The following is a 23,520-nucleotide window of genomic DNA, read 5'->3' as shown; positions in this document are numbered from 1 at the left end:
TACATTCTGTAGCTTCATGTCTGGTGTCTCGGTCATGTGGCATCATAATGTAACATCCAAAGAACCTGGAAAGCCCTGCCCCCGTGACCCCTTTCTTGGGCTGGCCTTGTTGGCTGGCTGAAGCTTTCCTTAGCAAATGTTCCCATTACCCAGGCATCTTTAGCTTCCTGGGATCACCACGGACTTTTTAAGGTTACTCTCACAGCTTCACCTGTTGCCCTCTCAAGGGTTGCCTGTTAGGGGTCCTGGCATCTTCTGAAATTTGGATAGAAACCAGGTGATGGCACAGGCATGTAAACGCAGTGCTTTTGTGGGGAGGTGGTGGTGGGAAGGTTAGGAGTTCAAGGGCAACCAGAGTTGCCTCGCAAGTTTGAGATACACTTCAGCCCCTGTCTCAGAAAGCCCTAAACGGAACTAACACAAATTAATCAGCATCATGAGGGTGGCGGCCAACTTCTGCTGTCAACTATGGGGTGAGGGGCTTGTACCATGGCAGGCCCTGTCTTGTAGTGCAAGGATGGCAGAGAGTAGGAAAACATTTCCTTAGCAAGTGTGAGCATTGGTTCCCCAGGGTGTGTGTGTGTGTGTGTGTGTGTGCGTGCGTGCAGGCCAGAGGTTGATGTTCTGTATCTTCCCCAACTTCCCCAATTGCTCTCCATCTTATTTTGGGGATAGGGTCTCTCACTAAACCTACCCATCAGTCCTCAGGGATCCTCCTGTCTCTACTTCAGTGCTGCGATTACTTGGCTTTTTTGCGTGGATGCTGTGGATCAAACTCAGGTCTTCTTGTTTCTGTGGCAAGCACTGTGCCAAATGGCCCATCACCTCAGTACTTCCCCTTAGGACTCTTTCTAATTAAAACATTAATTAAAAACCTTTTACTTATTTGTGTCCTTATTTGTGCTTGTGTGCATGATGTGTGTTTGAGGCAGTGGCACATATGGTGGAGGTCAGAGAACAACTTGTGTGACTTCCCTTTTCCTTCCTCTGTGTGGGTTCTGGGGACCAAACTCTTGTCATGTAGCAAGCGCCCTTACCCACTGTGCTATCTCATCACCCAGCTTTTTAAAATTTTTTTATTTTTTATATTTATTTATTTATTTTGGTGCTTGGTTTTTCGAGATAAGGTTTCTCTGTGTAGCCCTGGCTATCCTGGAACTCACTTTGTAGACCAGGCATTTTTCTATTATTCTAATGCAAACTGCTTCTTTTTAAAGGCTCAAATATCTTTCTCCCTTCTCTTTTCTTCCTCTTTCCTTCAAACCACTACCTTTCCCCTATCTCTCTTCTTTCTCTCTCAATTTCTTTTTTTTTCTTTTCTTTTCTTTCTTTCTTTTTTTTTTTGGCTTTTCGAGACAGGGTTTCTCTGTAGCTTTGGAGCCTGTCCTGGAACTAGCTCTTGTAGACCAGGCTGGCCTTGAACTCACAGAGATCCGCCTGCCTCAGCCTCCCAAGTGCTGGGATTAAAGGTGTGCCACCACCTGCCAGCAGGTAGACCAGAATGGCGTTGAACTCACAGAAAAGGTGTCCATCTCTGAGACACCTTTTCCTTAAAAAGCAAGACATAAAACTGGGTGGTGGTGGCACATCCCTTTAATCCCAACACTTGGGAGGCAGAGGCAGGTAGATCCCTTGAGTTTGTGTCTACAGAGTTCTAGGATAGCCAGGGCTACCCAGAGAAACCCTGTTTTGAAGAAACAAGCAAACTGGCAAAAGATATTAATGATAAATAAAACTTAGTGGTAGGAGCACTTGCCTAGCATACACTAGTCTTAGGATCAATCCCAAATACTATAAAAACAAACCAACCAACCAAATCTATGAACACAAAATGGCCCCGATTTGGCCTGTAGATAGCCTCTAAGGTGACTTTTGTGACCTTTGACATGTGTCCAACTTTCTTTGAGCACCGCCTTTTTTACTGGCACCACTAGATATTCTTAGAGTCTTATAATTTCCCTGCTCCAGCCTCTAAATCAGGTTTTTGTTTTGCTTTGTTTTTTTTTTTTAAGAAAAAACAAAGATTGTTTTCTTGTAAAGAGTTTGGAAATCAGCACCTAGAAAGGGCATGGTAGCTCACAAATTTAATACAAAGTTTGTAGAATGAAGCAGCAGGAATGCTGTGAATTCTAAGACTGCCTAGACCATAGAATAAGACCATCTCATTCTATCCACCTGCCCCCCCCCAAAAAAGAGACAGATTAAGATTTAGGCATCAGGGTTATAGTTATATATGTTCATAATGTCATCATATTTAGAAAGAAATTTCAGCATCTGTTGATGATTTACCAGCTCCATTATTCCATTCATATTTTTTTGTTTAGAATTCTAAATGTTCTCAAATGAGTATGGTGGAACATAATACTTCCAGACCTTGGGAGGTGGAGGCAGGAGTTCAAGGCCAGCCTGGGTTATAAGAAATCCTGTCTCAAAAAACCAAGAGAACAGCCAGGTGGTGGTGGCTCAAGCCTTTAATCCCAGCACTCAGGAGGCTGAGGCAGGTGAGTTTGATTGAGGCCAGCTTGGTCTACAGAGTGAGTTTCAGTACAGCCAGGGCTACACAGAGAAACCCTATCTTGAAAAACAAGGAAGGAAGGAAGGAAGGAAGGAAGGAAGGGAGGGAGGGAGGGAGGGAGGGAGGGAGGGAGGGAGGGAAGGAAAGGAAAAAGACCAAGATAGCAGTGAGCAAACTTTGCTTTTTCTCTAATTTCTCTATATCAGTGTGGTTATGGATTTTCATTTTAATCAATTTAAAGTCACCACTGTCCTAATGTATTTTGAATTTTCATTGTTTTGATTATATTGTTAAGTATCTGTCTCTTTCTTTGAGCATCACCTTTTTTCTGGCATCATAAGATACTCTTAGATATTATTATAATTTCCTAGTTTCTTTGATTATACACATACTGTACACCTATATTTGTCTCTGAGTATGTCTCTCTCTGAAGCTCTCTTTCTCGATCACATATATCTTAAGGCCCTTATAGTAGTTCAGAGTACAATCTGAATGTGGTGGTACACACCTGCAGGTAGTCCCACTCAGAAGACTGAGATAGTTGAGTTGCTTGAGAACACAAGCTCACGAACAGCGTGATCAACATAATAGTACTACTCCATCTAAAAGAAAAAGAGCCAGGCAGTGGTAGTGCACGCCTTTATTTTTATTTTTTTGATTTTTATTTTTTTGATTTTTCGAGACAGGGTTTCTCCGTAGCTTTTTGGTTCCTGTCCTGGAACTAGCTCTTGTAGACCAGGCTGGCCTCGAACTCACAGAGATCCGCCTGCCTCTGCCTCCCGAGTGCTGGGATTAAAGGCGTGCGCCTGGAGACAGAGGCAGGCGGATCCCTGTCTTGAAAAACAAACAAAAAGAAGAAGAAACAGCTGGAGAGAAGGTGCCTCAGTTAAGCACACTGACTGCTCTTGCAGAGAACTCAGATTCGATTCCCACATCCACATGACAATACACAACTGTTTGTAACTCCAGTTCCAGGGAATCCAGTGCCCTCCAAAGACACAAACCTATATTCAGGCAAAACATGTGAATACATAAAATAAAATAATGATAATAGTAAATTTTTAAGAATTTTCCATGGTAGAGAGATAGTAAATGGTTCACAAATCATGGAGAAGAGGGGGATAGAGGTGAGAAGGAAATGGAGTCTACAGGTATTTGGGAGTTGGGCATGGTGGCTCCTGTCACAGTACTTGGGAGTTAGAGGCAGGAGGATCAGGAGTTTATCAAGATCATCCCTGGATATATAGCAAGTGAGACCGCATGTTAAACAAATAAACAAGCAAACAGCCCCAATCAAAGATCAAATAAACAATGACAAAAGATACTGTATACCTATTTTGGAATTTTACAGACCAAAATTAAAAGGAGGCCTAGGGGTTGGTAGTAGAGTTTGGGGCCGAGCACCTGTTTAGTGTGTATGAGACCCTATGTTCAGGGCCCTGGGTTTCATTCCTACCACTAAAGCACAATGGTGTTCTCATGCACTTTATCTACAGAATATATGGGGGTGTTATTGGGAGCCCAGCCAAGACCTCGAGTTATTGCTCTGCACACATTCTACTCCAGCCCTCTCTCCCAGGTGCCTGGGTGAGGCCAAGCCAGCCTTCAGCACAAGGCCAGATCCCTGTTGCTTCCAAATTCTGAAGCCTTCAGTGCCCAGTCTTTGATTGGTCCCCAATAAGACTTGAATCTTGGAAAGGAACTTATTTCCTAAACACTTTTCTGTGTGAGGAACAACATCCGAAACTTTCATAGGTAGAATTTTAGGGGACAAAGATAGTTGTAGGTTTGAATCCTGGCTCTGTCACTTTCTAGTTATGTGACTTGCGCTTGAGTTTCCTTCTCTTCATCTGCAAGACAGAGATAATACTACTTCATAGCACCTGGCCCTTAAAGAAAGGCAGACATCGTTACCGCTAATTTTCCGAAGTAATGAAATTGTTATTTAAGTTCTTTTTATGAACAAGAAAATCAAGAATCAAGAACATGTGGTACTCGGCAGATCTCCGTGAGTGAATACCTTCTGCTCCAGGAAGGCATGCCTTTGTGTTTCCACATGCTCACAAACTTCCTGGTGTGTAGTATGATTTTCACAAATAGGAATTCATGGACACAGTCTCACTGACTTAAAAGAGTGTGCAGTTTCCTTTTGCCCAGTGATATGTCTGGGCTAAGGGCATTAGAGAAGACTGTGGGAAGACTGGGTGGTGCTGAGACCAAAAGCCTGATGTTCTTTACCACTTATTGAGCTCCTCCAGGTAGAAAAGCCAAACTGTCTTTAGCTGAGGAACAGCAAACTCGCCAACCTTAATTTGACTCATGTTTCCCCGGCCTAGTTCCTCTTTATAGTGTCATTATACACTGTATCTTGCTTTATAGCTCAGGTTGGCCTAAAACTCAAAATCCTCCTTATTTAGCCTCCTAGGTGATAGAATTGCTGGCAGAGCCACTTTTTAAAAAAGCTTTTTTTAACCACTTGAATCTTTTTTTTTTTTTTTTGATTTTCAAGACGGTTTCTCTGTAGCTTTGGAGGCTGTCCTGGAACTAGCTCTTCTAGACCAGGCTGGCCTCGAACTCACAGAGATCCGCCTGCCTCTGCCTCTCGAGTGTGGGGATTAAAGGCGTGCGCCACCACCGCCTGGCTAACCACTTGAATCTTTAAAACCTTTTAAATACACTTGTTTATCTTTCTGAGTGTATGTATACCACACATTGAGTTGTGCATGTTGAGGTCAGCAGAAAACTTATGGGAGTTGGTTCTTTCTTTCCATCTTGTGGGCCCTGGGGTATTGAACTCAGGTTGTCAGGCTTGGTGGCAATTGCTTTTACTGAGCCATCTCTCTGCACTGGAATCTTTTTTTAAAATCACATTTATTTATTATTTGTGTGCATTTTGTGTCTGGGCATGTTTGTGCCACACTATGCATATAGAGGTCAGTTCTGTCCTTCTGCCACATGGGGCCTGGGGATCAAAATTGAGTTATTGGGATCAAAATTGAGTTATTAGGCTTGGTAGGAAGTGCCATGACACCATCTCACCAGCCTTGAACCTTAAAAAAAAATGGACTATTTATTTATTATTTTTATTTTACATGTGTGAGTGTTTTGCCTGCCTGCATGTATGTGCACTGTGTGCATGCCTGGTGCCCTCAGAAGCCAGAAGAGGGCACCAGATCTTCCTGAAATTGGAGTTGAGGATGTTTGTGAACTGCCATGTGGGTGCTGAAAATAGAACCCAGATCGCTGCAAGAACAGCAAGTGTTCTCAATTGCTGAGCCATCTCGCCAGCCCCCGCCCATCCTTGAATCTTAATATTACCTTAAATACTTATCCTTACTTGACTTATGAGTAAATTTACCTAAGCAGGGCAAATGATTGGAAAAACATTTGACCAGGAATCTGCAACTTCTGCAACACTGGCAAGTTATTAAATCTTCCTAGAACTTGATTCCTCTTCCACAGAATGGAAACTTGACTTACATCTTTCCCAAGGCTATTGCCGGGTGTGTTGGCTCATGCCTGTAATCACATCTCTTAGGTGGCAGAGGATCTTTCTGAGTTTGAGGCCAGCCATATTTGTATAGTGAGTTTCAGGCCAGCTAGGGCTATGTAGTCAGACCCAGTCTCAAAAACTAAACAAAGCTCGGCGGTGGTGACGCACGCCTTTAATCCCAGCACTCGGGAGGCAGAGGCAGGCGGATCTTTGTGAGTTCGAGACCAGCCTGGTCTACAAGAGCTAGTTCCAGGACAGGCTCCAAAACCACAGAGAAACCCTGTCTCGAAAAACCAAAAAAAAAAAAAAAAAAAAAAACTAAACAAATCCCCAAACAACAAATGAAAAAAATATGAAATGTTAGCTGGGCAGAAGGGTTATTCTTTTTGTTTTGAGACAGGCTCTTGAAGCTCAGGCTGGCCTGGAACTTGATGTGTAGTCCAGGTTGGCCTGAGAAGTCAGTTCTTCTTCCTCAATTTAGGATTGCTGTCAGGAGCCATCACACTTCGACAACAGTGAGATCTTCATTGAGCTTTACTTTGTAATGACGTGCTGATTCTAAGAAACAAAAGATAAAAGTGGGTGGTGGTGGCGCACGCCTTTAATCCCAGTACTTGGGAGGCAGAGGCAGGCAGATCTCAGTTGGAGGCCAGCCTGGTCTACAAAGTGAGTTCCAGAACAGCCAGGGCTGCTACACAGAGAAACCCAGTCTCAAAAAACAAAACAAAAAACAAAAAAAAAAAACAACTACCAAATAACTGGGGGACTGCTATGCACCAGGTACTGTAGGCAGGCATTTTCATCCTCATTTCAGCTTCAGGTAGGGCTAGAAATAGCAGAGCTAGAGAGATGAGAAGGCAGGTCTGTGGGACTGCAGGGTGCGCTTCCCGCTCAGTACCCTACTCCTTCTGCTAGGATGACCAAAGCTTAGTCCTGAAGTAGAATCTACTTAGTTTGTCTCTGTATATAATTAGGAGCAGTTCACTAGAGGAGGAACAACACTCCTCCTCCTCTTCAGACACTTTCAAGCTATGGTAGAGGCTTTATAGTATACAAGAAATGTTGCAGAGAGTGTACATTATTTTCAGTCAATATGAGCTACCAGTTATAAAACGTATTCATTTTTCTTTTGTTTACTCAACATGTATTGCTTACTATACAAGGTACAAAGGGTCTCTGTGCTTAATTAATTCAGTCCGATGTGAGAATATAAATTTAATTAGCATGTGCACAGGTACTCAAACAGTGGACACACAATCTGTGCATATAGGTACAGACCTGATGAATAATTTAGATGATCCCCAAATACAGATATATGTCACCCCCTCCCAAGAACTTTTTTGTTTGTGGTGTTATGATTTGAATCCAGGGCCCTGCATATGCTAGACAAATGTCTACCACTGAGCTGAAGTTCCAAAGTACTGGTTCAATACATAGTTGTCACCAATGAACCTATGGAGAAACAGCTTAGGGAACCTGCACACGGTACATGTACATGTAGCAGGTACCACAATAATTATAACCTCTATGTATGTAAATGTTTGAAAAGCAGTACACTACAGGCTCACAAATTGGCAAATTGGCAAACAGGTGTTTTGCACAGACGTCACTGGTGGGGGATGGATAAAATGCATAAAATATAAAAACGGTTTGGGGAGATGGTTCAGTGGTTAAGAGCCCTTGTTACTCTTGCAGAGGAACTACATTCCATTTCCAGCACCCATGTGGTGGGTCTCAATCATCCATAACTCCAGTTCCAGGGAATTGGATGTCCTCTTCTGACCTCCACTGGTACCAGGCACACATGTGGTGCATATACATGGAATAAACAAAAATGTAAACATCCAGGCCTTTTTTTTTTTTGGTAGCAGTAGTTGCCACGAAAGTATATACACACATACACACTTAGTGTTTATACATTTACAATGCATACAGAACAGCTGAAAGCATTAATTAAAATGCTGATGGCCAATGATGCTGGGGTAGCATAATGTATTTTTACTCTAAGAGGGACCAAAGCGTCTAAAAATCCACATTCTCTAGGGAGTAAGGAGTTTCCTGTTTTCCTTTAAAAACAAAACAACAACAACAAAAAACCCAGAGGTGTAAGTCAGCTAAGTCTTCCCCAAGCAGCGGGCACACAGAATGCGGGGGGGGGGGGGGGGGGAGGGGGGAGAAGGGAGGGGGCGGAGATTCCTAGAAAACGCCGCCTTGCGTGGCGTGGTTCTCACAGAAAGACCTGGGAGAAGAAGCAAAGGACGTTGGGGAGGAGCTGAAAGCCTGCTTGCGAACTAGGGTGTGTGCGTGCGCGTGCGCGAGTGGTTGCGAGCGCGCATGGGCGCGTACCAGTTCGTGGGCCACTATCTATGAATACGAGCTCCTCTTCCGGTTTTTCTAGAGACTGCGCATGCGCATCACTGGCCTTTAAACGTGCACCGCCGGTCCATCCGGTAAAAGGATCCGGCCTACAAATTACGAGTTTGTTCCTCCGCCACCGAGAGGAACTATTTTCTCTCAGTCTGGTAAATACTTTTAACTAACCACCTTCAAATAAGGAGCATATACCACCAGATTTATCTCAGTCACCACATAATGAAAGCTTCTTAGGGTTTATTCTCGCTCAAAGTAGACAAAAGTCGGAGAGACACCTCGCGGAGGGATCCGATTTGTTGTGGTGAGGTGCAGAGGTTGGGGGAGGAGACGCTGACAAACCAAGATGGCGGTGGCGGCGATGAAACCTGCGGCGACCGGGAGTTAACTGTAGTAGCAAAGGCTGCAGTAGTCGGTAGGCAGCGGCAGGGTGTGGAAGAAACGGAACAGGATTAAGGGTCGGTAATAGAAACCTCAGCCTGAGACTTTTGGAGTACGGCACCCGCCCCCCTAGGCCCTGACGGGCGGTGGCCGTCCTGCTTAGGGCCTAGACTCCGAGAAGTGCCTCGGTTTCAGACAGCGGCGGCGCCATGAGTCCTTAAGGGCGGTCTGAGCCCTCCTGATCTCTGGCCCAGCCCTCGGGCCCACCATGGAGCTGGGGTCCGACGATTTCCTACCGCCGCCGGAGTGCCCGGTGTTCGAGCCTAGCTGGGCCGAGTTCCGAGACCCTCTTGGCTACATCGCGAAAATCAGACCCATCGCCGAGAAGTCCGGCATTTGCAAGATCCGCCCACCTGCGGTAAGGCCGGGAGCGATGGTCGCCAGCGGCGAGCTTGTGGGTGGATCCGGGTAGCCCGTGGTGAAGTCCCGAGCGAGGGCAGCAGGTGTGGGAAGATGGATTGACTGGGATCTTGTGGGTGCCTTGCTCATCGTAGAAAGGGTGCTGGAGTTAGGGGTTCTCCCGTTTTGTGGCATGCCAGAGACCTGGGGTCTGAGCCCACTCCCACCCACCCTGCTCTTGAGATGCTAGTGGGCTGGGGAGAGTTTTCGCTGGGAGGCACGGAAAATACATCTGTAGTTTGTGTCCTCTACTTCAAGACTATGCTCAGTAATGACTACTGTGTCATTTTCTTTAAGGCAGGCTGTGTGGTGTAGTGGAAAGATCACACTCTTAAATTCAGGGAGACAGAATTTAAAACTACTTAGAAGGTTAGCATCTGTATGACCTTGGGCATGTAAGGTAATCTCTGAGCCTGTGAAATTATGTACTGGGGAATAATGAGATTAAACTAGGTAACATAGTACACTCTGGTAAGTGGTAATTACCGTGACTCTGGAGGTGCTTGATGTGGTCATTGGTTTGCTCCTGTGTGTGTTGACTCATGTTTACTCACACCCTGTCAGGCCAATTCATCTATGATAATATCCTGGCCTGATGGGTCAGTGAGGAAATCATTCTCACACTGGGTGCTTTTTCTGCCTCCTCAGAGATGGGTTTAGGAATTGGTTCCGTTTTCTAGTTGAAGGCAATGTCAGAACTTGCGCAGGGTCTCTGCAGACTTTCTATGAAGAAATTTAGACCAGTTAGCTTGGTATGTCCCTTCTCAGAAGATTTCTACTCTACCTCTGGCCCAGAATGTTGGTGATCCTATAAGATAAGGCTTTCTTGGGTCCCCAGAAACAGAGCAGAGCTATGGAAATCTCTCTTGGTTCCCAAACGTCAGCAAAAAGGACCATATCTTTGGTACTAGTCCTGACTTGACCAGAAGTTTTCCAAAGGCTAGGACAGGCTGCTGCCTCGCTGACACTGGAGGAGAGATGAAGATCAGTGTTTAGTGGCCACATGGGATTTGGTGGGTTGGATTGAGTTCTCTTGCAGCACTGTGTTTCTGAGGAGGTTATCCAGGATGTGGAGCCTCATTCCCACCTGAGAAGACCACCACAGGTCTCCTTATCTGACCTAATGTTTTTGGTGCCCTTCCATTGGCTGGCTTTAGATGCGTCCTCTAGGGTCTAGGAAGAGTTAGGTAAGCTAATTTTTTCCTTGTTGGAGCCTGGCTACAGTGTCTGAGGATGCTTTTCTCTGGTGAGTTAGTCACAACTGGTAGTAACAGGCCTGGAAGGTCAACAGAAAGGAAAGGTTGGACGCCTGGATCGCATTGAGGAAAATTCTTTGAAGTAGTCTGGAGAGGCACCTCTGACCTAGGGATAGTTGAGATCTGAATTTCCCTTTTTCTCCCTCGGGCTTTTGGGCAGGTTGGCCTTAGATAGGTGCGATTACCCTGCTTTGGGGGACCAGGATGGGAAAGAATGACAAGCCCATGGTGTGTGTATGTAGTAGTCATGTGTGTCCGTGTGTGGCCAGAAAGGACTGTCCTTTGGTAGGTTTCTTTTTTCTGCTCCAATAGCTAGCTTCTTTCCAGTCCAAGAGACCTGACTCTGTTTTTGTTGTTGACGGTTTTGTGTCGTGTCTCCCCCCCCCCCCCCTTAAAACACCTTTAGGCCCTAAAGCACCTGGCTTTCTTCTGTTTGGAAATTGGAGTTTGTCTTAGAGGGGTGGTTTTGGGTTTGAATTTCAGAGCATATGACTGCTACACTTGGTATAGATGGATGGGCCATATGGGAGCTTCATATAGCTTCTTGAATTAGATAGCCATCCTGTTTGTCACCACACTCTAAATGCCTTCATCCTGAGCATTTTGTACTGGTATGGGACTGAAGATGAGAGGTTTGCTGGACCTTCCCCATCTCTCTGTTGTAGCTCCTGCTTTAGGATTTCAGTTCTGCAATCTCCTGTCAGGTGCTTGATGTTGCACTGATTCTTTAGAATTTGGCTGAGCAGGAAAAAGGGATACCTGGAGTTTTGTGTTTGAGCACCTTTCTGTCTGGGTTATCTGTGCTGATGGGAGTGTGGTGGATGGTAAGAGAGTATGGGGAGCTCCACTGGGCTTAAGCTATACCATTATTAGCCTAATTTTTTTTTCTCTCCTGCTTTACTCAGCCTCAGGTGCTCTCTCTCTAATACTGTGGGTTGGGGAAGAACATGTGTACTTGCAAATAAGAATCCTCTGGCTCCTTTTCTAAGAGGGCGAGCATGCATGCAGAAGAGATCAACAGCCTTCTTTTCCCATTCCTTTATCCTCCTTTCATATGTATGCACTTGTGTATGGATGCTGGTAGCTTGGTGTAGTGCAAAGAACCATTGATCAGAGGACATGGATTCTAGTGTTGGTTCTATTGCTAACTAACATGTAGTTTCTTCTCCCCAGTTGTAAAATGAAGACATGGATCTAGGTTATTCTAGGGTCTTTTGTCTTTTTTTTTTTTTTTTTAAACCACTTCCTACACAACAGAGCTCCAGGAAAGAGAGGACTGTCTGGGGAAGTATTGATGAGTCTGTTGGGAAGGGGAGTCTTTAGCTGTCCTTTGGGTAGAACAGAAAAAGCTTCAACTTGGCATGGTAAAGCTTTCCCTGCTTTCATTAATTTTTCTTGGTTTCCTTTCTGTAAATCCTTGCATTCTTTGCCACAACTATTGGGCTTCCCACTTCCAGACTTCCTTCCCTGTCTCTTATACCATGCAAGTATATGAGAGAGAACCCACAGGCAGCCTTTCAAACCTGGTGAGTGAGTAAGAGATGCAGATGCATGTTTCTTTGTCTTTCCTGCAGTGTCTTCTATGACTCTGAGAGAACAGACATTGACAGCCTAAACTATTAGTCCCTGCCAGAACCAGAGCTGAGCTACTCTGTATGGGTATTCACTGATGGGGTCAGACTTAGAGATCAAATGTCTTGTTAGTAAGTCAGGGCCAGAATTCATATGCCCACCTTACAGATAAGAAAACAGACTGAGAAAGAAAGGTAATAAGATTTCATAGCTAGTAACTAGTAGAGCTACATTGTGAACCCAGGTCTTCTGATTTCAGGTCCTGTGTGGTTGCCAGAACTCTGGGTTATATGTCCTGCCTAGGGAAGGGTGGTAATGCGGGTGTATAGAAGGTTTGTGGTTAACTGTTTTGAGCTTTTTATAATTCTCAAAATCCTAACACTTTACTGTTGGGAAAGACTTAGAAGTTTACAAGGGTGTGTACATGAGGCCTTGCATATGGGCTTGAGGGGTCCTTATGCCCTGTTATAAGTCTTGGGGAGAGTTGGAAGTGGATCCATTTATATGTTTGCCAGGTTAATGGATCTGAGGTGTCAAGAAATTTTAAGAAATATTAATGGAGCACTGAGCGGGTTTAGGTTCCCTCTGGTCATACATTAAAGTGGGATAACCCAAGTTCCTTTCCTCTTTCTATTCTAGGATTGGCAGCCACCCTTTGCTGTGGAAGTGGACAACTTCAGATTTACGCCCCGAATCCAGAGGTTGAATGAACTGGAGGTGAGATTTGGAGAGGGTTTAAGTGTGCCCAGGACATAAAAGAGGCTTTGGAGTTCCAGATGTAAGGGCAAAGACAATTCACTTTTTTTTTTTTTAAATTTGGCTTTTTGAGACAATTTCTCTTTGTAGCCCTGGGTGTCCTAGAACTTCTATGTACACCAAGCTGGCCTTGAACTCACAGAAATTTGCCTGCTTCTTGGCCTCCACCCCCCCCCCCCCATGCTGGGATTAAAAGCGTGTGAGACCAAAGGCTGGAGATCTTCCTTTCCCATAAAACTTTTCTACTTATGAATTTTCCCTGTCAATACCTGTCCTACCTACCTGGGTCAACAAAAGGTAGCTGTGTGGCTGGCTGAAACTTCTTCCTTGATCAGCTCAGTGTGGCCTCATATATCTAATTTATCCATGGCTTTGTGCTTCCTACCTTCCTTTTTTGATACTTAGAAGAGTGGATGGTTGTGTTGAAGAGCAAAAACAGCACAAGAACTGGTCTGTGTAGAGGCTGGAATTGTTAGAGACATGGACAGGGGTCAGGCAGGTAGCCTTTTCCCTCCCTTTTGTTCTGTACAGGACGTCTGGGCCCCTAGGACAGGTGGTATTTTTCATTGGAGCTTGAGAATGCCCTGGGATGGTGAGAGTGGGTGTCCTAAAGTTGGTTTCAGGCACGCACGGTCCTGGAGTTTTCCATAGAAGATACAAGTTAGATGCATGTTCCCTTCCCACTCCTCCTCCTCCAGTAATATGTGTCTTTGAGCCTTTTTCAGTATTCTAGTGGAGTATTGGGCCCAGCTGAATACCGCTACCCCCAAATTTACTTTTTTTAAGACCATAATTCTTCAGCATTGGCACTATTAACAATTTGGATCAGATCTATCTATCTATCTATCTATCTATCTATCTATCTATCTATCTATCTATCTATCTATCTATCTATGTCATGGGGTAGTTGTATGTGGATATACATGGAGCATAAAATTGTTCTCCATTGAGAATTACTGCCCTAAACTCAGTCTAGATATTGTTCAAGGCAGAACCAGAGTTAATCTCTTGTGAGTAGTGTGAATTCCTTAGAGAAATAAAATCTGATCAGGTCTTTGGCTGGTATAGCTGTGGACAGGTATTACCTAGCACTGAACAAGTGTAGGTCTTCTAGAGTTTTCCTGCTAGTTAATAAGGGAAGGAGCAGAGGTGAGGCCAAGTTTATAAAGGTAAGGGTTGGGTTCGTATGGATGGTGTTCTTAATCCCATTAGGATTTTCACTGCCAAGGAACTTTAGTTCATTTCTTACCTTGGGTACACCTTAGTTCTTCTCTACCTAGGACTCAGAGGACTGACTAGAAAAGGGCCTCTGTCTCAAGAGATTTGTTTTTGTTTTTTGAGACAGGGTTTCTTTGTAGCATTGGGGCCTGTCCCAGAACCCAGAACTAGCTCTTGTAGACCAGGCTAGCCTCGAACTCTCAGAGATCTGCCTGCCTCTGCCCCCCTCCCCCCCCCAGTGCTGGGATTAAAGGTGTGCGCCACCACTGCTGGGCATTTCTGAAGTTTCTAGAGGGTCTTAACCGTTCTTCTTAATTAAGTCCATATCTCTGGGATAAGTGTACTATTTTCCTTTTCCCATTTTTTGTTTTCAAAACAGTGTCTCAAGTAACCCAGGCAGGCCTCAAATCTGCTATGTAATGGAGTCTGGAGTTTAACTCCTCATCTTCCTGCCTCTGCCTTTCAAGTGCTGGATTATAGGTGTGAGCTACCAAACCTGGCACTTATTTTCTAATAAAAATATATGGGGTGCAGTGAGTGGTGCGCATTTGCTCAATCAGCAAATCAGTGGAGAGAAGGCTAAGCTTAGAGTTACTTGATTACTTATGTATCTTAGTTCTTGTTGTGTGACTTTACTCTTTTCTGGCCCTATTTCTTCATCTGTATAAGACATAATAATACACAAACAACCTTGTCAAGAGAATGAGACAAAGACTATTACGACCTTTTGGAAAAATGAGAAAAAAGTGGGGCCAAGCACTGTCTTGAGCCCAGAGCTCATTTCACTCGAAGTCTACTCTGTTCCCTTTCTCCCCTAAGTTTGAGCCAGAAAATGGGACACTGCAGAGTGTGGGGGGTGGGATGGAGTGTTGGTGGTAATGGATGGGTGGTGGTAGGAGGTGGCTGGTGTTTTTGAGCCATTTCTTCTTTAGGCCCAGACAAGAGTGAAACTGAACTATTTGGACCAGATTGCCAAATTCTGGGAGATCCAGGGCTCATCCTTAAAGATTCCCAATGTAGAACGGCGCATCTTGGACCTCTATAGCCTCAGCAAAGTAAGAACAGGTTTTTCTCTATCTCAATAAACCCTTGCTATGCTAGGACCCCTTCTGGTTTGGATCTTGGGTCTCTGGGCTGTATGGAAGGGGTGGACTGGTAGCACAGCAGAATATTTTCCCACCTCTTACAGCAGTTTGAGATTGGGAGAAGCGAGAGGCTGCAGTTGTCTTTCTTATCTTTCTGTAGGCCTGCTGCTGGATGTTCACATCCATCATGGCCCTTTTTGCTCTTCCTTGCAGATTGTGGTGGAAGAAGGTGGTTATGAAACTATCTGTAAGGATCGTCGGTGGGCTCGTGTGGCCCAGCGCCTCAACTACCCACCTGGCAAAAATATCGGTTCCCTGCTACGCTCTCACTATGAACGCATTGTTTATCCCTATGAAATGTATCAGTCTGGAGCCAACCTTGTGGTAAGGATGCCAGGCTATGGTGGAGTAAAAAAAGTCTTTATCCTCAGGCACATATTGGTACACTTCTTTTTTTGTTGTTGTTTATTTGTTTATATTTGACACAGGGTCTTGGTATGTGGCAGGCTGGCCTAGAAGTCACCACGCAGCTAGCCCACTTACCATGTAGCTCAGACTACACTTAAAACTCCTCCGCTGGGAAGTCCAGAGGTGACTAATAAGTCCTCCTACTTCAGTCCCCCAACTAGATTTCAACTGCCATGCCCTTGCTGTCTTAGAATCTTCTTCTTCTTTTTTTTTAAAAAATTATTTATTTTTATTTTATGTGCATTGGTGTTTTGCCTGCATATATGTCTGTGTGAAGGTGTTGGATCTCCTGGAACTGGAGTTACAGACAGTTATGAACTGCCATGTGGGTGATGGGAATTGAACCCAGGTCTCCTGGAAGAACAGCCAGTGAACCACTGAGCCATCTCTCCAAACCCTTAGATTCTTTTTTATTTTCTTTTGAAGCAGGGTCCTCTTATAGCCCAAGCTGGTCTCAAACTTGTAGGCAAGGATGAGTTTGAACTCTTAATCCCCCTGCTTCCACCTTTCAGGTCACTGAAATTACAGGCATGCACTACCATACTAAGTTTAAGCAATACTGGGGATCAAACTCTGGCTATATCCATGTTATATATAATTTACCAATTGAGTTGTGTCTCCACATCCTTGAACTTTATAAATTACATTTAAAATTATGGTATGTACATACATGCACATGGAGGTCAGAGGATGATTTTCAGGATTTCATTCTCTTCTTCCACCATGTGGGTCCATGGGATTGAACTGAGATTATTCTCAGTCTTGACAGCAGGTACCCACTGATACATCTTGCTTGTCCCTTGGCCTTGAACTCTTGATCCTCTTTTTCTCAGCCACTCAAGTGCTAGGATTACAAATGTATACCACCATATAACTTATATTTTATATATAACATATATCTTAGCTTTTTTTTAAAGATTTATTTTTGTATATGGTTGTGTATACTGTTGTTCTGTCTTCATGCCAGAAGAGGGCACCAGATATTATAGATGGCTGTGCGCCACCATGTGGTTGCTAGGAGTTGAACTCCGGACCTTTGGGAGAGCAACCTCTGAGTCTTCTCTCCAGCCCTAGCCATCTCTCCAGCCCCCATACTAATTAATACTCTTAGTAGGACTGGTTCCATGTACTGGAGACTGGGAAACTAGACCTTACTCTTTCCTAGTGGTACTTTTTTTTTTGCCTTTTTATAGTTTTTATGTTATCTATTGTCAAGTCCTATAGTTAGTTATCTGCTGAACCCCTGAGTTGAGTACAACTGCGGGGGTGGGGTGGGGGGAGCCTTGTCAGTGGCAGGAAGATGATTCAGTGGGTTAAGGTGCTTCCTTCCAAGCCCAGTGACCTGAGTTTGACCTGGAAGGCACATGGTAGAAAGAGAACTGACTCTCTGACCTTCACATACTAACTGTGGCTTGGATGCTACACGTACAAGGGAATGTTTTTTTTTAAAATATTTATTTATTTATTATACAATATTATGTCAGTGTATATGCCTGCAGGCCAGAAGAGGGCACCAGACCTCATTACAGATGGTTGTGAGCCACCATGTGGTTGCTGGGAATTGAACTCAGGACCTTTGGAAGAGCAGACAATGCTCTTAACCTCTGAGCCATCTCTCCAGCCCAAGGGGATGTTAAAAAAGAAAAGGAAAAGGAATTCTGAAAGTATGTAAGGTGTCAGTGATAAAGACCAGTTGAACTGGGGCTATTAGTTTGGTCAGGAGTCTAGGCTACAACTTTGGCCATTGGGTGAAGGTGAAAGGACAATCTTGGGGGTGGGGGGGAAGAAAAAAAAAAGAAAGGACAATCTTGCTTAGGGGACTGAAATTCCATGCTCTGGACCTAACTCTTCACTTATCCCTAGCAGTGTAACACACGCCCGTTTGATAATGAGGAAAAAGACAAGGAATATAAACCCCATAGCATCCCTCTTCGACAGTCTGTACAGCCTTCCAAGTTCAACAGTTATGGACGAAGGGCAAAGAGACTACAGCCTGATGTGAGTACTTTTCTTATTGCCACTTAACAGGGGCTTTTGAGTAGGAAGAATGCTGCTTGCTGACTGAAGCTATGCATTCTTTTGTGCTCTTAAGCATAAAAAGAGTGTACTTTTTGGTTTTTTTTGAGACAGGGTTTCTCTGTAGCTTTGGAACCTGTCCTGAAACTCACTCTGTAGACCAGGCTGGCCTTGAACTGACAGAGATCCTCCACCCGTCTCTCCCTCCCAGGTGCTGGAATTAAAGGTGCATTACTACTACATGGCCTGTACTGTACGTTTTTATATGTCTGCTCTTTGTGCCTGGTTTCTTCCTTTCTTCGAAGTCTTCTTATTTCTATACCCTACCTTCAGGCAGAGAAGATTACGTACTTTTGGGGGGGGTGGCATGAAGGAGACAACAGAGAACAGTATATACATTATGTGTTCATTGAGGAATTTTTTGTTTGGTTGTGAAAGACCCCCAGTGCTGGGGAGACTCTCACTCAAGTCTCAGGATAACACGACCCCCCCAGTAACTCACGAGAGACTGTCCTTGCTGCAATCACACGAGGCTTTATTCGATGAGACAGGAACCAGTGCACTGGGGCCGAGACTCATAACCCACACAGGGGAAGAGTTCGACCCCGAGTGACCTGGAAAAGGGTTTTTTTGTTTGTTTGTTTTCGAGACAGGGTTTCTCCGTAGCTTTTGGTTCCTGTCCTGGAACTAGTTCTTCTAGACCAGGCCAGGCTCGAACTCACAGAGATCCGCCTGCCTCTGTCTCCCGAGTGCTAGGATTAAAGGTGTGCGCCACCACCGCCCGGCTTGGAGAAGGGGTTTTTATAGGTGGGGGGTGGGGTGGGGGGGCACGGGACACGCGGACACAGGACTCCCTGTTTCTCAAGATTACAATCTAACTTTATCTTCAGCTAGTTCCTGAAACACAGTCACTGAACTGGCTAATCCTGGATTTCTGATTCTTCTCTTCCTGCTTAGATTTTCGGCTATTTTCTTCCTGCTGGGGGGGTGGTCTGGATTTATCCAGGTCTTTCAGTTGAGGTTCCCCCCCCCAGGGTTTTCCTGTAGCTTTGGAGCCTGTCCTGGAACTAACTCTTGTAGACCAGGCTGGTCTCGAACTCACAGAGATCCTCCTGCCTCTGCCTCCCAAGTGCTGGGATTAAAGGCGTGCACCACCACCGCCTGGCTCTCACTGAGAAATATTAATTTAGCAGGCTATATTAATCTCAATTTTTTTTTTTTGAGACAGGGTCTTACTTTGTAGCTTTGACCAGCCTAAAACTTGCTGTGTAGACCTGGATGGCCTCAGACTCTCAGAGATCTACCTGTCTCTACCTCCCAGGTGCTGGGTTAAAGGCATGTACCTCCTACATATAGCAATAATGCTACTTTTTATATTTTTTTTGAAAGTTTTTAAATGTTTTTAATTGAAATTGACTTATTTACACAATTTTTCCCTTTCCTTCCTTCATCTTCTCCCAGGTATCTTCCTTCAAACTATGACCCCTCTCAAGTTGATAACCTCTTTTTCTTTGATAATGTTTTTCGTGTATGTTCATGCATATATGCAATAAATATACATATAAATATATGATCTCAAAGCTGGTCACTTTGCATTGGAAAGTCAGATAAAGGGGCTCATCCCTGGGAGAAACTAATTCTTGCAATCAGCATTTGCCTGTAGTTTGTGTGGGCCAGCCATGATAATCTAAGTCTGGGGAGAAAGGAAGTTCTTTACTTCCTCCAACCATTATCACCTGGGACCTTGGCCTTTGATAAATTTAAATGGAGTCTCAATAGTTTACCCTGAGACAATGCCTGGCAGGCTGAGATTACCTGACCCCCACTCAAGAGCAGACCATTCAAAGGAAATTCCTGGCATTCCAAGCATTGTAAATAGAAACACCTGCCAGTACTTCACCAGGACACCCCTAGACAAATGTCAGTCAGGGGTCCTGGACCTCAGAGACCCCTCACCCCCACCTTTACTATTATAAAATCCCAATTCTAATTGAGCTCGGGGCTCTCCAGATATTCTAATACATTGGACATGGGGAGAGACCATGTTTGCAAACTTGGTTAAAATAAAGGCTCTTTGCTTTTACATATGGGACTCGGTCTCCTTTGTTGGCTTTCATGGGGACCCACAGATTTGGGCTTAATATAGTTCTTTGTCTAGGAGTGGAACACCATGGAATTCACCCCTCCCCCATGTTAACATGTTCATTGATATTACCATTCTGGTCTTAAGCAGTCTTTTTTGCTTTGTTTGTTTGTTTTGGTTTTTTTTTTTGTGTGTGTGTGTTTTTGGTTTTTCGAGACAGGGTTTCTCTGTGGCTTTGGAGCCTGTCCTGGAACTAGCTCTGTAGACCCGGCTGGTCTCGAACTTACAGAGATCTGCCTGCCTCTGCCTCCCAAGTGCTGGGATTAAAAGCGTGCACTACCACACCTGGTTTATGCAGCCATTTTTAGGAGAGACTTTCACAGCAGATTTTTTATTGTTCTGGCTCTTAGAATCTTTCCATCCCTCCTTCATAATATTCCCTGAGCTGTAGATGCAAGAACTATGATGTAGATTTATCCACTGGGGCTGGGCTCCCCACAGTCCATTGACCTTTCTTCATTATGTCCAGTTGTGGTTTTCTGTGATGGTTTTCATTTGCTGTAAAGAGAGGCTTCCTTGATACCCTTAGGTAGGTAGGTATATTCATTTTTTTTTTATTAAAGAGATGAGCCTTTATTTCTTTCGTAATCCTGCATTCCTTGCACATGAATAGCTTCTTTGAATAACTATTTGAGAAAAGTGGTTCGAGTACCACTCTTCTTCTTCAAATATGTTATCCTTAAGTTATGAGATAGAAATTAATATTTTTATTTTATGGTTGGCAACACTGAGAGTCTGCCTTTAATTCCTTTTCGGTTTTCTTTTAATTTTTTTTTTTAAAGCGCATCAAACACACCTAGACATTATTATATGTCACAAACCTACAGACCCCTCAGTAAACCCTCCTTGGGGTCCGGCCCCAGCAATTTAAAACTGAAGACCTGGACATTTTTTCTTTTTAGAGTTCTATGTGTATGGGTGTTTAGTTGCATGTGTGTTTATGTACCATGTGTGTGCCTGGTGCCTGTTGATTCCAGGAGAGAGTGTTAGATTCCTTGGAGCTGGGGTTGTAGATGGATTGTTAGCTGCTATTTGGATGCTGAGGATTGATCCTGAGTTCTCTGGAGGAGCAGCCAGTGCTCTTCACTGAGTCATCTCTCCAACCCCTAGATTTGTTTTTTAATTATGTGTATACACATGTGTTTTTGTGGAGGCATATGAACATGTGAGTATAATTGCCCACAGAGGCCAGAAGGAAGAGTCTTGATTCTTTGGAGCTGGAGTTACAGGTGATTGTGAGCTGCCTGCATGGGTCTCTAGCTCCTGAAATTTTTATATTGAAAATTTTATATATATACAGTATATCTTGATCATATGTACCTTTCAACCCCCCCCCACTTCTTCTAGGATACTTATCATATCTCCCAACTTCATATCTTCCTTTTACACTTTTTAATTAATTAATTGATGTTTTTTGATCTTCTGAGTTCTTTTGGTTTTTTGAGACAGGGTTTCTGAAGCTTTGGAGCCTGTCCTGGAACTAGCTCTTGTAGACCAGGCTGGCCTCGAACTCACAGAGATCTGCCTGCCTCTGCCTCCCGAGTGCTGGGAGTAAAGGCTTGCACCACCACCGCCCGGCTTGAATTCCGTAAAATTGGTGTTGCTCATTTACACAAGGGTGCGTGGTCATCCACCAGGGCATGAAGAACCTACCAGTTGCCTCTCTCCTTTCCTTGGCAACTGTCAACTACTAATAGCTTCTGAGCTAGAGATGGGACCTCATAAATCCCTAAATTTTTTCATTATTATTATTATTAGATTTGGGGTGTGTGTGTTTGTGCGTATACATATCTGTATATTCCTGCTTTGGCAGACATATACTAAAGGGCAATTTACTGGAGTTGGTTTTACCCTTCTACCACCTGGGTCCCAGAGGTTCAGGCTTGATGGCAAGTAAGCGCCTTAACCTTCTGAGTCATTTTGTTGGCCCTTTAAAATTAAGACTTAGAGCCAGACAGTGACGCACGCTTTTAATCCCAGCACTTACGAGGTAGAGGCAGATGGATTTCTGTGAGTTCGAGGCCAGCCTGGTCTACATAGTGAGTTCCAGGACAGCCAGGACTGTTGCACAGAGAAACCCTGTCTTGAAAAACCAAAAAAACCCAAAACAAACAAACTTAGGACTTATCCCTAGTCTTCAAAGAGTAACTCTGAATTCTTGCTGTGGCCCATCTGTGCATGAGTTCTTGGCACAAACTCTGTGTGTGTGTGTGTGTGTGTGTGTGTGTAGATACAGATATATAGACTATAGATATAGTCTGAACTTTTAGTGTTTGGCAGCCTGTTCCAGATAGTATTCTTTTTTTTTATTTATTTATTATGTATACAGTAGTCTGTCTGCAGGCCAGAAGAGGGCACCAGACCTCATTACAGATGGTTGTGAGCCACCATGTGGTTGCCGGGAATTGAACTCAAGACCTTTGGAAGAGCAGGCAATGCTCTTAACCACTGAGCCATCTCTCCAGCCCCCAGATAGTATTCTTTTTTTTTTTTAAAGATTTATTTATTATGTATACAACATTCTGCCTCCATGTATGCCCACACACCAGAAGAGGGCGCCAGATCTCATTACAGGTGGTTGTGAGCCACTGTGTGGTTGCTGGGAATTGAACTCAGGACCTCTGGAAGAACAGCCAGTGCTCTTAACCACTGAGCCATCTCTCCAGCCCCCAGATAGTATTCTTGATTTATTTTGTTTCCTGCTTTCTTTGTAGCCCGAACCCACAGAGGAAGACATTGAGAAAAATCCAGAACTAAAGAAGCTACAGATATATGGAGCAGGTCCCAAGATGATGGGGCTAGGTCTTATGGCCAAGGATAAGACTCTTCGGAAAAAAGGTAAGGCCTAAGATACTGGGGATGATTTCAGGACTGTTAATGTCTCAGAATTAAAATTGGAACCACTTTTCTCTCTACAGATAAGGAAGGACTTGAGTGTCCCCCCACTGTGGTGGTAAAGGAAGAATTAGGTGGGGATGTGAAGATGGAATCAGCCTCACCCAAGACCTTCCTAGAAGGCAAGGAGGAACTGAGTCATAGTCCCGAGCCCTGCACCAAGATGACCATGAGGCTGCGAAGGAACCACAGCAATGCCCAGTTTGTAAGGACCCAGCCCTGACTTCCTAGAGCTCTGCTTCTCATCCCTTCAGTGAGCATTTCTCCAGCGTGGCACTGGACTAGGTTGCCTTAAGTAGAAAAGTGGGTCTAGAGAGCCCTGTCTGCAGGTAGCTTACTTAAGTGGGGAAAACAAGGCCAGCTAATTTGGAACAAAGAACAAGAGTACACAGCTACTGTCCACAAAGTGCTAGAAGGGTCTAGAGATGACTCTTACTGTCCAGTGTTTCAGGATAAAGGCTAAAATCTTCATTATCGTCATTGTCATGCATGGTCCAGTCCCTGTTGACCTCTAACCTCATTGCCCTGCGCTGCCTACCTCACTTCTCTGCTATAGCTGTTCTGAACTACTTGTAGGTAGGTATATTCATTTTTTTTTTTTTATTAAAGAGATGAGCCTTTATTTCTTTCGTAATCCTGCATTCCTTGCACATATGGTTCCTTCTGCCTCAAGGAATTTCTCTTTGTGCTCTGCTTCAGTGGCCAAACACTAGTTTCCTTTCAAGTTTCAGTTAGCTTCAAATGTCCCCTTCAGGGGGGCTGGAGAGAGGATTCAGAGGTTAAGAGCACTGGCAGGGGTTCTGAGTTCAATTCTCACAGCCATCTATAATGAGATCTGGTGCTCTCTTCTGGGGAATAGGCATACATGCAGACGGAACACTGTATACATAATA

The 23,520-nt window shown here is 44.3% G+C and overlaps 1 protein-coding gene across 7 annotated transcripts in view; it reads left to right on the top strand.

The window, feature by feature from the left end:
- Positions 1–8,694: 8,694 nt before the first annotated feature.
- Positions 8,695–23,520, top strand: part of Kdm5c (lysine demethylase 5C) — a 42,067-nt gene continuing 27,241 nt past the window's right edge. For 4 of the 7 annotated variants that reach the window (XM_075958349.1, XM_075958346.1, XM_075958351.1 and 1 more), the window contains exons 1-7: positions 8,695–9,177; positions 12,686–12,763; positions 14,953–15,075; positions 15,319–15,489; positions 17,437–17,571; positions 22,447–22,570; positions 22,651–22,832. In XM_075958349.1, coding sequence (XP_075814464.1) covers positions 9,028–9,177; positions 12,686–12,763; positions 14,953–15,075; positions 15,319–15,489; positions 17,437–17,571; positions 22,447–22,570; positions 22,651–22,832 — 963 coding nt within the window. In that variant the 5' untranslated portion in view covers positions 8,695–9,027. The remainder of the gene's footprint in view (positions 9,178–12,685; positions 12,764–14,952; positions 15,076–15,318; positions 15,490–17,436; positions 17,572–22,446; positions 22,571–22,650; positions 22,833–23,520) is intronic. The other 3 variants (XM_075958352.1, XM_075958350.1, XM_075958347.1) reach the window with 1 other exon arrangement.

This window comes from Microtus pennsylvanicus, chromosome X (assembly GCF_037038515.1).
Source record: "Microtus pennsylvanicus isolate mMicPen1 chromosome X, mMicPen1.hap1, whole genome shotgun sequence".
Lineage (NCBI taxonomy): Eukaryota > Metazoa > Chordata > Mammalia > Rodentia > Cricetidae > Microtus > Microtus pennsylvanicus.
This window is presented reverse-complemented; position numbering and strand designations above follow the sequence as displayed.